The sequence below is a fragment of the Geospiza fortis genome, unplaced genomic scaffold, assembly GCF_000277835.1.
Source record: "Geospiza fortis unplaced genomic scaffold, GeoFor_1.0 scaffold381, whole genome shotgun sequence".
NCBI classification, from domain to species: domain Eukaryota; kingdom Metazoa; phylum Chordata; class Aves; order Passeriformes; family Thraupidae; genus Geospiza; species Geospiza fortis.
Window position 1 is genome coordinate 2,036 of NW_005054348.1, and position 15,444 is coordinate 17,479.

At 36.5% G+C, this 15,444-nt stretch overlaps 1 protein-coding gene across 1 annotated transcript in view; it reads right to left on the minus strand.

The window, feature by feature from the left end:
• Window positions 1–429: 429 nt before the first annotated feature.
• Window positions 430–15,444, minus strand: part of FMN2 (formin 2) — a 154,356-nt gene continuing 139,341 nt past the window's right edge. Inside the window, 2 exon segments of the mRNA XM_031058791.1 lie at window positions 430–2,524; window positions 3,929–4,010. Coding sequence (XP_030914651.1) covers window positions 2,498–2,524; window positions 3,929–4,010 — 109 coding nt within the window. The 3' untranslated portion in view covers window positions 430–2,497.

A 15,444-nucleotide genomic window follows, 5' to 3' on the forward strand; every position in this document is an offset into this window, starting at 1 on the left:
CTTGTATATATATATAAAAGGATTATAATATGCAGATTATACTTCTCAATGCATGCATGTTTTGACCTTACTAGCAATTTCCTGAGACTGTCAACTCAGCAATGTAGTAGGACCAGGTTACAAACCTGAGCCAAATGCAAGACTGGGAGGCATTCACAAGCTGGAGAAGTGAGTTTTACATAGTCTCCTTGGGTAAAGAACCTGAAGCTCTCACTACCACCACCTGGAGAAAAGGTAGTGTATCCACATAACTGGGAATTACTGTCACTACCCATCCAAAAAGCAAGCAAAGAGAAGTCTTACTTCCTCTGTTCTCTTCACAAAGGCTCTTCCTTGATCACAGGAGCCAGAATGGGATGTGGTACTTAGGGAGCAAACAGTTTGTAGCACACTACAGCATACCCAGAGAGTGACAAGAGAAGGCAGTTATTTAAGTATTATTCCTTTTATTTTCTTATAAATTAACATTCTAAAAAAATTGGAATAGAAACACTAAATACAGTATTGCACATAGTGATCTTTGTTAGATGATCTATTATTTCATTTAGTATAGTAATATACATACTGTAGGTACTGAAGAGAACAGGAAGGCTACAAATGAAAACATGCTACTGTATCCTTGCACTTAGGAGCAAAGTTAGGAGGAGAAGACTATTGTTTACATAAATACAAACATGGATTTGAATCAGTGCCATTAAAATAGCTTTACTCTTTAAAGATTTTTTTCCATAAGTTAGTCGTAACAGCAAATAATCTCTTGTTTTCTCTTCCCCAAATAGTAATGTTACTCCCATCAACACAAAATTTTAGAATTCCATTCTTGGTAATTTATATCCCTGCCAGAAATTACTGCTAGTACAGATTTTCACATAGGTTTATCAGCAACAGGAGACTTGCTTTTCACACAGTGAAAAAAACCATCTTTTCTAGTGCTTGGTATATGTGAAGAATAACAGATTCCTGAGGTCATATTTTGCACTTCCTTTCATGACACTCTGTAGAGTATATTAGCCTCTGAATAGCTCGGAATGTCTCTTGATGTGCTAGATTAGACAGGGAATGATGCAACCCAGCAGGTTAGAGCTCATTTGCCTTACCCCAGTGTCTTTCAGGCTCCAAAGCTGTGAGCACGTGCATCCAACTGAGTTGCGCACATGGTCTGCTTTCAGGAAAAATTAGCTTAGAAAGAAAAGTGTTGTCAATCAAACTGATTGGTTTGGGACTCATAAATAAGGACTGGAGAAAGAGGTTGTTATCAGTTGAGCAGTCCAAAACTGATACAGCAAATTCTGGATTGCAAAAAGGAAGTAAGCATGTGGTCTAAAATGGAAGCCCTAAGTAATATATTTCAATCATTAACCTTTTATTCAAGGACACTGAAAGCCTGGAGGAGATGTCTTTAATTCTGTTAAGTGTGAAATTGATGTCAATTAGTTGGTAGTCTATGTTCTGTCACTAGAATTGGCTACTGTTTTCCATAAATGTTGTCTCCATGTGCATCTTTTAATAGCTCTCTAAAGGAGTTTTAAATTAACTGTAAAGCTAATTCCAGAAGGGAAGTCATGTACATGTGGCCAAAAGCCTGTCTTACTTAAGTGATGAGCAGTTAAAACTATACTATACCTTCTAAAGTTCATGTAAAAGTATTAGCTGCTTTATATATTAACAAACTATAATAACCAAATCTCTCATACTCTCTATCATACTTCTGTGCTTTTCTGCTTTTCTGTATTTTTCTGCTTTTTTTTTTCTTTTTCTTTTTTTTTTTTTAATGCTGGATTTCTGACCCCATACCACCTGGCATTCACTATCTGGCAGAAGATGAAGTAAAAGTATGCTGCCTTATCGATTTTAAACATAGTTACAGTAAACATCTTGTTCCACAAATATTTAGTCATGGAGGGCAACCAAACAAGTTGGGAAAGCATTGATTATACTGTATAAACAGCACTTAACAATTCAAAATACAAACTACAAATGCCAACATGAAACGGATACAAACAATTCACTAGGAGTAACATTTTTTCCCTAAACTAAGTGCAGTGCCATGAAGTATTTGTCAGATGTTGCCAGTAGGAATGGAAATGTTTTACTGTACCAAGTAGCATTCTTATGAAGTTCAACTTAATGCAATTTTCAGCATGTTCAGAACTGATGCAGATACCACTTTTTATGCATGCTGACTTGTCCTATTTGTAATATACCATACACTTTACAAAATACCATTTTTGAGTGGCAAAGGAGATACAGAGTACAGGGAAGGTGTTTCAAGTCCATACCTAGTCTATTTTTGGGCACTCCAATAAAGTGATTACAGTTGTGAATGAATGCACAATAACACATCAGTTGGTGGAAAACTCTAGAGAACAAAACGCAAATTTTAAAAGGTCAACGAAGCAAATGATCAGGATGATGTAGTTTCCTTCCCTCTCACTCCCCACCCACAGGCATGTTGAAATTTGGTAACCAGGTAACAATGGCTTTTGAATTTCTTCTCTCAGATTTTCATACTTATTTTTGCTTTCTGAAAAATAAAATAAAATTTAAAAATAAGGACAAAATTTGAGGGTACACAAAACCAGCTTACACAAATATGAAAAGCATAAGAAATACATAGGCAAATGTCAGATTATATTTACTGTAGCAGTGACTTCACAAATAAACTTTGAAGCTAGAACTGAAATAGACTACAGCTATGCACTGCTTGTGAAATATTTTTGTTTACTTTCCTTTTCACTCATCAAATTTTCACTAAGCCTGAAGGTCCCTGTTTCAGTGCAAATAAGAATAATGATATAGGAATAATTAAACAAATAGTTATTTCTTAAAATAAGTCTCTCAGTGTCTTCATATGCAGCAGTATGTAAGTTAGATGAAAAACTCCAAAAAATGTTAATTTAGGGGTTTTTTTTGAAATAAAATGTTGATCTGCTTTTAAGTAAAATTGATAAAATGTAGTTTATAACTCCTTACCAAGCTAGCACTCCATTTACATTTCTTGTGGCACTAGCTACAGTCAACTCTCACTAAACATTCAAAATAAGAAACAATAAATGCAATATTATTGCTTCCTTTATCAAATTGTATCAGTTAGAATACAGCAAATTACCTCATGCTTCATTTGCAAGATGTATCACAGATAATATGACTACACAGCTATGACTACAAAGCACAAAAGAATTAAGTCATGTCTTGGGTAGTGGGGAGCAGAGGACACAGACACATGAAAAAAATCTTCTAATATTTTTCAAACATAAATCATGGCCAATTGCTACAGTTATGAATTAAATGTGAGGTACCAGAATAATATTTCTGTAAAATCAGTCACGATCCTTACAATGGTTAGGCAATCATAGGGGAAGGTTTCACTGAATGACCAGAATTACTCCTCTATTATCACAGAAGCTATTTATTTGTTTTCAAAAGAATGGTGAAAGCACAGTATTATCTTTTTCAAGTGTTTCTATTCCAAACAAATCCATATCAGTGGATCAGAAAACACTGTATTTGATACAGTGATCCAGCTTGAAAAATGTGTAACTATCAAAATTCTTCCTTTCATGCTGTATCTGTAGAAAAGAGAATGAATACAAACAGAATAAGCTGGAAGACCAAAAGTGCCTTTCTGCCTTCTATGTGCATCCTACACCAAGACTGGGAAGAACACAGATTGGCACACTGAGGCAATAATAAACTGCTCTTGCTTGTGCTACGCCTATTTTGTGGAGTAATATTCATAGGCAGATTTCAAGTTCATTAATTTATAATCTTTAAGGAAATGGTTAAACATAAAAGAAAAAAAAAAAACAAACAAAAAAACCCAACCCAAAACAGAAGCATACATCAAGAATAACCTGCCTATAAAATGCAAAGAGAAAAAGACAAAATAAGTGATATAAACAGAAGTATTGCTACAAATTTTACTTACAATTCCAGAGTCATGTTTTGGTCTAATATTGTACAGCGACTTCCCCTTTTTCTGCCTGCAGACTTCCTCTGCTTCTTTGACTCTGAAGAGAGACAAAATCTATAAATACTCCTCTACACCAACAACATTTACAAAGACAATGCAGTGTAAAACTTACAAGTTAAGGCCTGAGGACACAAGTGGATAACTTTATTCTCCGTATATTCATTAGCACGCTTCACAAAATAGTTCTTGCACTCCAGGCTGCTGTAGCCATAGCTGGCACTTACACAGACAGGCATAACGAATTGAATAATCAATTCTAGTTACAAAAGCAATCAGTACTTACTGCAGCTGAAGATTCAAATGTATGAGGGTTTAAAATACACTGGATGATATGAAGTTTACATTTCAGAGCATTCATGCACATATTGCTAAGAAAACTCCCTTTTATCACTGTTTAAAATATTTCTTCATCTATTCCAACCCTCAGTACTTCATTACAGTTTAAACAAAGTTTGTCACCAAGCTATGTTCCCCTCCACCCATTTTTGTTTGTATTTAAAATGGCAAAATAGCTTAACCTAAATTTCCAGTCTTTACTCTCAAACTTTAAAAACCAAAAAAAAAAGGAAAATTTCCATGGAACATGATGTTCAACCCAAGGTGATGCATGTGACTGCACGCATCTCTTTAATTCCAAAGCTGAGGAACCTCAAGGTTTACGTGACCACTGGGGATGAATGAAATGTGGCTGCTTGGATGTAAAGAGAGGAGGAGGTTCTAAAAGTAAGGGTCCACTTAGTGCTCCCTGACATGGCAAACAGTACCAAATTAGGACCTTGTGAAAGGCCACCACATATTTGGTGAGAGAAATGTCCTTTTTCATCATACAGATAGAAAACAAACTGTGAAAGGCAGAGGACTACACTCTGACTGGGAGCCTGCCAGAATCCAGCTGATGAGTTCAATGTCACACTCTAAAATGTTTCTTTAAAATTTTCACTCATTTTACATATCAACCTTGTAAACACACATGATTGCCGGAACACTGATAATACAGATTTTTGTTATGAATTCTCTGAGCTGCAAAGACTTAGATAAACACTTTCTATAAGAGAACATTAAATCATGTGAGATCTTTAATTTTTTTTAACGAGAGATGAGAATTTTTTTGACAAATAAGAAAGTAGAAAACAAAAATGCAAATCCTATATTGGCTTGATCTTGCCGAAAATACGGGCTTGAGATGGCACTTAGTCTGACTTTTCACCATTATCCAAGAGTGAAAAAAGAAACAACAGTTGAATGATATTAAGAAATCATATATCCTTGGCTGGTTCCTTGCAGTTTATCTCCAGACCACTAGTATGCGTGTTATGTTACTGAGGCTACACACTGAGAATCCAACTTTGTGTTACTATTATTTTTGAATATATTTGTGTGTGTGATAAGGGCCAAAATTTTGAAAACAAAACTCCAGCTGAGTCTGCTAAGCACATTTAAAAAAACACCTTCATATTCATCTCTACTTTATTCTACTTCACCAGACACACCTTGCTATTTTCATGTGTTTCAAATTTATATGTTCAAAAATTAATTTAAATGTCAGTTATTTCCCAGCACTTCCACAACCTGCCCTCTTCATTTAATGGCTTTGTATGTTGTTAGAGTAGGGAGCCTTCATGTGCGCAGGTCTGGGGGAAAGAAGTTTTGAAACCTCTTATTTCAAGCTGTAATGCTTTCTCTCTGACTGCAAATCAGACAGATTGCAGCATAATCTAGAACAAAAATGTCAAGCAGCCAAGTAATTCACCTTTAAAATGTATTTAAGTAGATTCAGTAAAACAGGCAGCCAAAATGTGGTGATAGCTTCAAATAGAAAATTATGGGAATGATGCAGAATGGAGAAAAATTCAAAGACATTTTCTTTTCTCGATAACAATTTTTCTTCTGCTTCATGTCTACTTTTCTCCAAAGGAGAAAAAAATATCTGTGACAATGATCTTCCCATGATCTTTTCTAAACATTCAGACACATTCCAACCTACCAAAAGCCACTCTTACAAAGTCAGATATAAAACAGCAAATCTATCATATAATTTCCTCTTTTTCATATACAAGTACAGCTGGCTCCCCTCACTGTAGACATCATTTAAATAACAAAACAAAATCTTACATGTGAGTAAATTAGTATCAAATCCCTGTATGTGTACAGCGACTATACAAGTACTATTGAGTTTATCAAAATGACTGTTTTATCAAAGCAGTGGAATATATGCAGGTATTTAGACTACTCAACATACAAATGGCAGCATATGCAACGTAAAAAAATATTTACCAAATCAGTTCTTACAGATCTAGATGTTATTCTTGGGAAATGCCAGGGAATCTTCAACTCCAGTCTTTGTCCCACCTAAACATCCCCCTTCCAGGATGGATTACTAACTGCCTGCTAAGGTCACGAGACAACACAGCTCCCGGTGGGGCTCATGTTAATTCAAAACAAAAATCCTCACACAGTGAGGAACCCTTGATAATGCCGCCCTTTTCTAAAGACCAGGTTCCATTAAGTATCACTGTCAGTGTAACATCTCTACATATTCTGCTTCAATTAGAGAAACTGCTTTTTGGAGAAAGGCTGTCTCTGCTTGAAACAGCAAAATGTTAATAACACACCACCCTGTGAAGGAGGAAGTCAGAACTTCTGTGTCCCTGAGATAGCACTTAAAAAAATGATCAAAAACATCCAGACTGATAAGTGACAATCTTAAGGTTGTGTTTCCCAAATTTCCAGTATTATGTAAGAGATGCTGGTCTCAATAGTATGGTTGTGGTTCTCAAGGTTTTGGGAGCTTTTATGAAATTCCTTGGAGTTTGAGCCTATTTATTCATACCAAGGGAAATACAGAAGATGAGAAGCATTACTCCCTAATGCACTTAAGGCTGAGAGCTAGCAACCACTCAGTTCCAGTTCCAACCATATCCCTGACTCACTGTGTGGGTTTGGGACAGTTCACAGCCTCCTGGCTTGCATCCTGCTCGCTGTGCAGGAAGCTCCAAGTGGTTGGATAGAGACTCAGTGAAGTCCATGTGACCCATACATATGCTTCTTCAGCAAGAAATGTCCTGAGAAATGTAAAGGTAGAACACCAAAGGTGCATTTCAAAGAGGTTTAGTTTGTGACCATACAAAATCTGGAAGCATGGAGAACTGTATAAATCTACAGTGGTATCTAAAAGTAGAAAGCCAGCAGACTGGTGAAATAGAGGCAAAGGCAATTTAGCCTTCCACAGGGCCAAATCATAAACCAGTGATCGTGGTTAGCAATTTTGACAGTGCAAATATATTTTGCGAAGGCTGATCATTCAGCTTAATTAATATTTCATTAAATGTAAAATTAAAATAACTTAATCCTGCTGGAAAAGGATGTGTTTTGTAGGAGCATCAGCACCACTTAAACTGTGTGACCTAGAGAAGCAGATAAAAGGCTACATTTGAAGTAAGGGCAATAGTCCTAGTCCAGCTGGAAAATAATTGCCACTGGCAAGTTTTTGTCGTCTTAAGTTTTCTCTATTGGCCACAAATGTTTTTTTCATCTTTCCACGAAACTAACAAGATTTAGGCAAAAGCACATTGCTTGGCAGCTCGTGGCTGGTTCAAGCCATATTTCTCACAATGGCAAGCAAATCCCTGTGTACCTTCCTTTTGCTCAGGCTTTTCCTGCACTACTTCCCACTGACTTCAGTGGGGCCCTGATCAGTGTGGAGGTGCAAGACATTAATTTAAGACAAAAAAGTGCCAAAACTGCATGAACACTACTGATTATGGGTTAACCCAACTGTGGTAAGTTGATAGAGCTTTATGAAAAAACTAATGGACCTAATTCAATAATGGGAGAAGAAAAAAGAATTTTTTGGAGAAAACAGCACAAGACTCCCAACAGTCAAAAAAAGAGAAGCAACAGAAACACAACAACATATTTCCAAGCTCCAGTCCAAAATGACACTACCACTGTGCCAATGCAGAGCTCAAAGAGCAAAACAACAGTTAAAAAGATATTCCTAGGAAAGGGGTGGGTATTCAATTGTCAGATCTTCTGTGGAAAAATAGGCTGCCACTAGGGAGACTGTGGAAGAAAAGTCTGAGGAAGGTGAGTGTTCCCCAGTTCCTGAGAATTATAACCCTTAAGCAAAAGCAGGCATGTGATATATTGATTTATTGTTCTGAAAATCTGTTTTTACTTAAACTATTTAGTTCTTCACTACTAATACTTTTCTGTTAGAGAAGCTTTTGGTCCCCTCACAGAGCCAGCACTCTCAACAGCAACGAAATCCTCAGAAGCCGGACAGATCTTCCAGGCATGATCTGAGAGTGAGAGAGGAAGATGGAGGTGGAAAAGACATGGTGTGCTCTTGGAGAAGCCAGGTGGTACCCTTAACTTGATAAGTGTGGTGGGAATGACTTGCAAGCTTGCAGTGTGCTAAACTTTGCTAAACTGATGCTCAAACTGTCCCACCTCATACTTTACACCACTTCTCAAAATCACTTTATTTCAGCAAAATTACTTTGGTTTATTTACTATCAATCCCTGTCCCATCTTATGCCAATTCTGGCTCAAAAGTGAGCATATTAGTTTGACAGAAAATATAACATCAGCTGTGTTACCTTTAGCAATTTTTGCCTCTTATTCTTTTCTCAAGTATTTTCTTGATTTTGTCTTAGTGAGCACATAATTCTACAAAAGCTAGAGTTCCCAGCCTAGACAACCAGAGAGTTGATTAACTCTCACTGTAGTAATCTGAAGAGCAGAGTTATTCAGGCCCAGGGCAGAGTCTATAAATACTTGTTAAGAGTGTTCATCACTTGAATCTCCTTAAATAATAGATTTAGCTAAAGCATTTCTCCCATTGTTTCAGAAAGAACATACTTCCAAATAGCCCCAACAATAAGAAAACATGTAGGAACATAGAACATTGGGTGATCAGTGGATCTGTTAAAAAAAAAATTAAACAAAAACTCTACAAGTGAATAAATAGCCAGCCACTTACAGAGCCTAAGAATTATAGTCCTGACATGTGCTACTTAATAAGATTGAGTCTATCAATTGTCACCTGTAACAAAATAAGTATTCTTATTTCCATCACAATAAAAACTTTTCTCCAGCACTATCACCTCCTTGTACCTCATATTTATTGTGAGACAAACATAAAAATTATGATTAAGTTTAAAGACAGCCTGTAAGATGAATAAGCAAGTTTCACTTCAGCATGCACACAGGAAAAAGAAACCAGACATGCTTAAAAACCCAAAAGACAGAGTGGTTTTATCTACCTTCTAGACCAAAAGCCAGCCTGGCCACAACCTTATCAAGGCTTTGAGACTTTCTGTCATCATTCAATCCATTGAAGGTGTAGCCACTTCCCTGCCACTAAACATTAATAATTTTGTCTGAAGTATCTGTAGCAGACAGATTCATTTCTTACTGGCTCCATCTAGGCTTGGTCACCTCACACTTCACGAGTGAGCACTGTGACATGACAAATGTAATCACAGCGAGAGGACTGGAAAGTTGTGCCTTAGATAGCAGAGCTGCTCGCAGAAACTTCCTTGATAAACTCAGACAGATATTACTTTTACAGTTGCCAGTATAGTTTATGAAACTCAAAAGACATTTTTCTGCATATTCTGCATTTTTTAACACAAAACAAGGCTGAGGCCAATACTCTTTATACTACTAAGTGCTTATTATCGGTTAAATAAAAGGACTGTTGCCAAAATATTTTATGTAGCTTTGTCTGGGTTGAATATTGAGTTAAACTTGTTTATAATAATAATAGTACCTTTACATATAAAAACAAATAAAAAATCCTCCACTAAATTATCAAATGTCACATGTCTTTCAGATTTCTAGGGCAAAAAACTTTAAAACTCTCTCCTTAAACTCATCCAGGATAATGTTCTTATATTTTATTTGTTGACTAAAATATTTAAAATATTTTTTGCTAAGGGAGAAACCAAAACATAAAACCCATAATGGAAAATTACAGTTTCCAACATAAAAGTTGAATAAAAAAATGTAAAGCTTTTACTTTCATGCCAATAGGCTTGAAGTGATGACACAGATATGATTCAGTAACTGACTGCAAAGACTTCATATAGATAAGAAGTACACTGTAATGTACCTGGTCCCCTCAAACAAACTAATGAAACCTAACTTTAGCCTACCAACAGAGAGATAATGTATTAAACTATCCTGACATCCCTGCCAGCTCCTTGAATGGTTAATTCAAGGACCATGAGGCAGACAGTGGCTGTTGGAAGGACACAGTGATTAATCATAATTTCACCCAGAGGACCACAGACAAAGAGATTAAAACATTGTAATCTGGCCACTTAACATAGAAAATAATCTGTAGCAGGACCCTGAATAAGATACCTCCTCTGTCAACAGTGTAGACATTGGGGAATACATTTCAGATTTTTATTAGTGTGCATCATGTCAAATGGGCCTAAAATAAAGCTTCAAGGCCAACTGAAATGAAAATTAGACTTTTTCATTTTACAGTCTCACTGTGCTTCACCAAACACAAATATTCTGAAAGTATTGTAATTAAGAAGTATTTAGTTTCCCTTGGTTCTCTCTGGCAATCATACTCTTGATGATCTAGGGGTTCTGCTCTTGTCTGTGAAGAGATATGCAGATATGAGTAAATAAAATAAAGAGAATACTGTGCAAAACATGATTTAAAGATTATAATTTTAACATTAAAGATAATTTCACACTGAAAATGTAATGAAATAAAATAATTGAACTGTTAAAGAATAACTATGTTTATAATAAAATGCAAACATACATATCCCCACTTAAATACATTTCATGACCTTTGTCATTAAATTGTCAGAGTGGCCAGTATTGCAGGCTGTTCCTGGCTACCTTCAGGCAAGATGAAAATCACTTTTCTACAGACTTGACATATCAAGATTGAAATTATTCTAAGAAAAGTTAGTCATAACCTTCCACCGTTTTTCTTGGAACTGAAGCCAGGTTGCTTCTCAAAGAAACTGGCTACATTTGGGCTATTTGGTTAGGAAATCTAACAGGAAATGATAAGGAAATGGAAGAAGACTAGAAGCGAAGTAAAAACTGGTAACATGATCAGCAAGCAAAAGAACCAGGAGTGTGAAACTTGGCGTTAGCTGTAAAATGTTTCTAAGCAGCAGATGGGGTAAAAGAAGGCAAAAACCCAATGAGTAGAAAAGGATAAGCAAAGTCTTGGTAAACAGACTACATGAAGATGATGATTCTTAAAGAGAATATGGAAACATATCCTGGACAGAAGAGTTGCTATAACGGGTATGTTGGGGCTACTACATTGGATAATTGATAGCTACCAAACTGTAGTACGAGTAAGTATGAGACATAAATGAATAGAAGTGATCAGTGAAGAGAAAACAGAAAAACCTGAAGTCAGCTGGAGAGCCACAACATTAAGAGATCTCCAGTGCACGAGATGGGAAAGTAAGAGGCCTTGAACTTTGGTCCATGAGGTAAAAAGGTCCCCATTCATCATTATGTAACAACTCAAAAATTACTGCAGACACAGTTTGGTTCTTCTGAAGTATGTAAGAAAACCCCCTGATATTAGACTATTCCCTATACTGATGGCATGAGACATGCACAGAGCCATGCACTTACACTTTATGGATATTGCCATTTTGCCAACTCCATGCACTGGTTTGGCAAACTGCTGGAGAGCAAGGAAGTTCACATCTTTGATAATTCAGGATCAGTCGGGATTACAGTAGGTTTTAAGCCTTTGTGAGCATTTCAAATGTTTGGGGGCTGATATTTAATGACAAATGCTGCTCATTTGTAAAACATTACAATGCTTTATTGCACCTCAAATGCCAAAGTGATCCTTTTGCCTGGGAATAAAACCACTAACAAGTATAGGTATAGTGCCTGACAAAAATTCTGTTTAAATTTTTTAATTATATAATCATTTTCACCAGTATGCAAGTAACTATTGAATATGCAGCCCCTGTTTTCATCATAGACAAATGTGATTCAAGAGGTGGTGAACAGGAAAAGGTTAAAAAGAGATTGAAAAGATCACATGGTAGAAATAATGGTATCCTATCCTATCACTACAGCTTTGACTATCACACCCAGTCTGACATTACAGCCAGTCTGTAAACTTCATTATGAAATTATGATTGTTACCTACCTTTTTTTTATGCAAAATACACATACTAGGATGCAACATGATGGGTCAGCATGGTAGAACACCATCACCAGAGAGATACTGAAGAGCCCTTTGCTGTTTACATGGGGACCATTCTGGAATCCAACCTCACACAAGTCACAAAAATTACAAAATATTACACATTTGGAACTAGTTTTTTACTAGATACTTCACTTTGTTTAAGTTTAATATTTGTAAGTGCCAGTTGGCTCACAACTGTAAATGGAAATATTTTTCCTGTCTTATAAAACACAGGATTGCTTAAAAATGTTAGACTAAAGTATTCAAAAGGATTTTCTACCAAAGATCCAGACTGAGAAATGTATCTCCAAACGCTTCTTTCCCCACAAACTTTTCCCTCAAAAGCAATGCTAAGAAATGAAAGTTCTGTTCACTTCCCCCTAACCAAAGTACGATGATGTATTAATAAAAAAAATAAAACACAGAAAAACTAATTGCCAAAAATGCCCAAGGAAGAAGAAAACAAACCATATATGTTGAGTAACCTCTTTTATCTGAACCACAAACAGTGTCTTTGTGAGGTAGTGCCTCACAGCTAGCTGCTGAATCTTTGGCGTGTTTAGGCTTTTTATAGTAAATTTTCTAGGGCCCATAACAGTATATCCTGATCAGAAAGCTATTCAGGTTAACAATTTTGGAAATACTCCCAAAAACTGAAGAACCATGTAATTATCCAATTGAATGTCATGTAAAATCAACTTCTGTTTTGAAATGTCATTATAACGGAGTTGTAAACCCATGCCTACCAGCATGCAGCTCAGTTGGTTAGAGTGTAATAAACACATTGAGATTAAAGCTTCCAAGAGACGTCAGCAAATGTATCTGCCCATGACTACTCACTAACATAACACTTGGAGCTTTCAGTTGGCATTACAGGAGCATGCCAAGCAAAATGTGACCCCGCTAAACATACTCCACATGTTCATCATTTCCTTCTCATGTTGCAGCTCCATATACATTTTTCTTCTCTTTTCTTCCATCTCTGCATTTCTTTGCAAGTACCTATTCCCATGTCCCTCGATGTCTCACTCTCAAGTCTGACTCCCTGGTTCATATTATAAGCGTTAAAAAAATATCCCTTAAATTACTCTGAGAGGACATTGCTCGTGCTATGGGATTTAATGCCCTCCTCTGCAAGCAGAAGTGGCAGCTTATCAATATGCTCCTCACTGTGCAACGTACAGATATCCCATGCCAGACTTTAAATTGCTCAACAGCAAGTTTTAAATCATCCTGCCGAGGAGTCTGTAGGGAGACATACCAGTCTTTCTGCAGAGGGAGATCAATGAGCTGTGGAGACATGCTGGCCAGGAATCTCCCTTTCATCTAGATATACACAGTGTGACACACCAGGTGCCAGCTTAACTGCTATTCTTACGGGAATGGGCAACTTCTGCATTTGAGAGACGAGTGCATTTTTCTGAGTTTATAGATTATTTTTAATGTGTCAAAGATTTATCATGGGAGTTAAAGGGTTGAATAAAGTCAGCCAAAAGAAATTCTCAAGCTTAGTGTGATGCAAGATATCAGGGACTTACAGAATTTTACCATCGTGTTGATCCTGCTTATGAACTCTCCTCTGCTGGCATCCCTGACATAGCCTCTGCTCAGCAACACAACTCTTAGTAAAGGCAAGGGCCTTTGTGTACCTTATACCCACATTTACAGGGCACCTCTGTCTGCCCCTCGCTCTTTCCTTCTCCAGCTCTCCCATCTAGAAATACAACTAACACAAGGTAAATCTTTGCCAAGGCCCTCTAGAACAGCAAACAGTCTGGAGAGAGGGAAGCACATCCAGAGCTGGAGAGAACTAACAAGTGTAAGCACCCAGAGAAAGGGAAGGGGGAACTGCAGCCCTGCATACAAGCTTCTGCCATATCATTGATGCTTTTCTAGTAAGGTCTGAACTGGTATCTGTGACCTGATGATACTTACATTTGACAGCAATGGAACTTTAAAACATAAAATTTCCTAAAGGACTCACTGCTTTTTGCTACTATAATGAGCCAGGGTCTATTCCATGGCCATAAAGAAAAGATGTAGTCCTAAAGATGAATCATTGTTATCCATAGCATTATGAGATTTTCTGATAAATAACTGTATTTTTGTATCTTATTTCCAGGACCAGCAGTTGCTTAACTTTTTAATTTTTTATAACATTTCAAGACTTCCCTCTTGGGATGTTATTTCATGGGCTCTTTTCATCTTTCATTCTTAGGACAGGATATCTTTTCCTGGTAGGAAAATGGTAGGGTCTGGGCAACAATTTTGCGTGCCTTTGCTGGATATCAAGAAAAAATAAAAACACTTCTTGCTCTCACAGAAGTACTAGACTGGAATAGTGCACTTCAGATTGACTACATCTAACGCACAAACACAAAGAAATTTTTTTAGAAGCTAAAGAAAAGAGATTAATGAGAAAAGGCTTGATACATTTATAGGTCAGCTCGTAAAAGACACTTTTTCAAAACAGGAGGGAAAACTAGGCATTTGTAGATTGGTGGTCTGATTGCCTAAGAGTTTTCCTAAGAAGGGGAAACTTGCAGAGCTGTTACTGCAGCTGTGCATTATCTGACTATGCATTCAGACAGCAATGTGCATCTGTGGGTATGCAACACCTCAAATTCATGTATAGATAATAAGGGTGCTGAACAGGAAGCTTGTGAAGTTCAAAATCATACTCTCTCTTTTCAAACAACATCAAAAAATATTAGGGAAAATATGTCAGCTCTTCTAGTCTTTCTTGCTGATTAAGCACAAAATGCAAGCTATACTGACAGTAAAATTTTCAAGAGTTTGCAAAGTCTGAATGAAAACCATAGACAATGACTGACATAAATATATTTGAAGGACAATGGCAACAACATCACAACTGGAAAAACTCAAAACATGCCCCAATAAGTTTGATTATGGCTCTCCTTTTCTTGTGTGCTTTTCTGCCTTTTTTTTTTCCTTTGGTGGGCTTCTGGTTTATTTTGGATTTTTTTTAAAGTCGCTCAATCAGAAAGTAGTATTTGAAAATTTTCACTTAAAAAGATATATATTTAGGATAGATATATAATCAGAAATGTCAATCTCCACAAAATATCATAAAAAACTTCATAAACAACCCAATATCAATTTCTGATGGAATGATCTACTTAGCCTTAACTGTGGTGCGACCACAAAAAATAGTACTGCTCAGAAAGCCCCTTAGGAGACCTATGCTTATACTGTAATTTTCAGATGCATTTTTTCTTTCTATTTCTACTGTATTTAAAAGTTTATC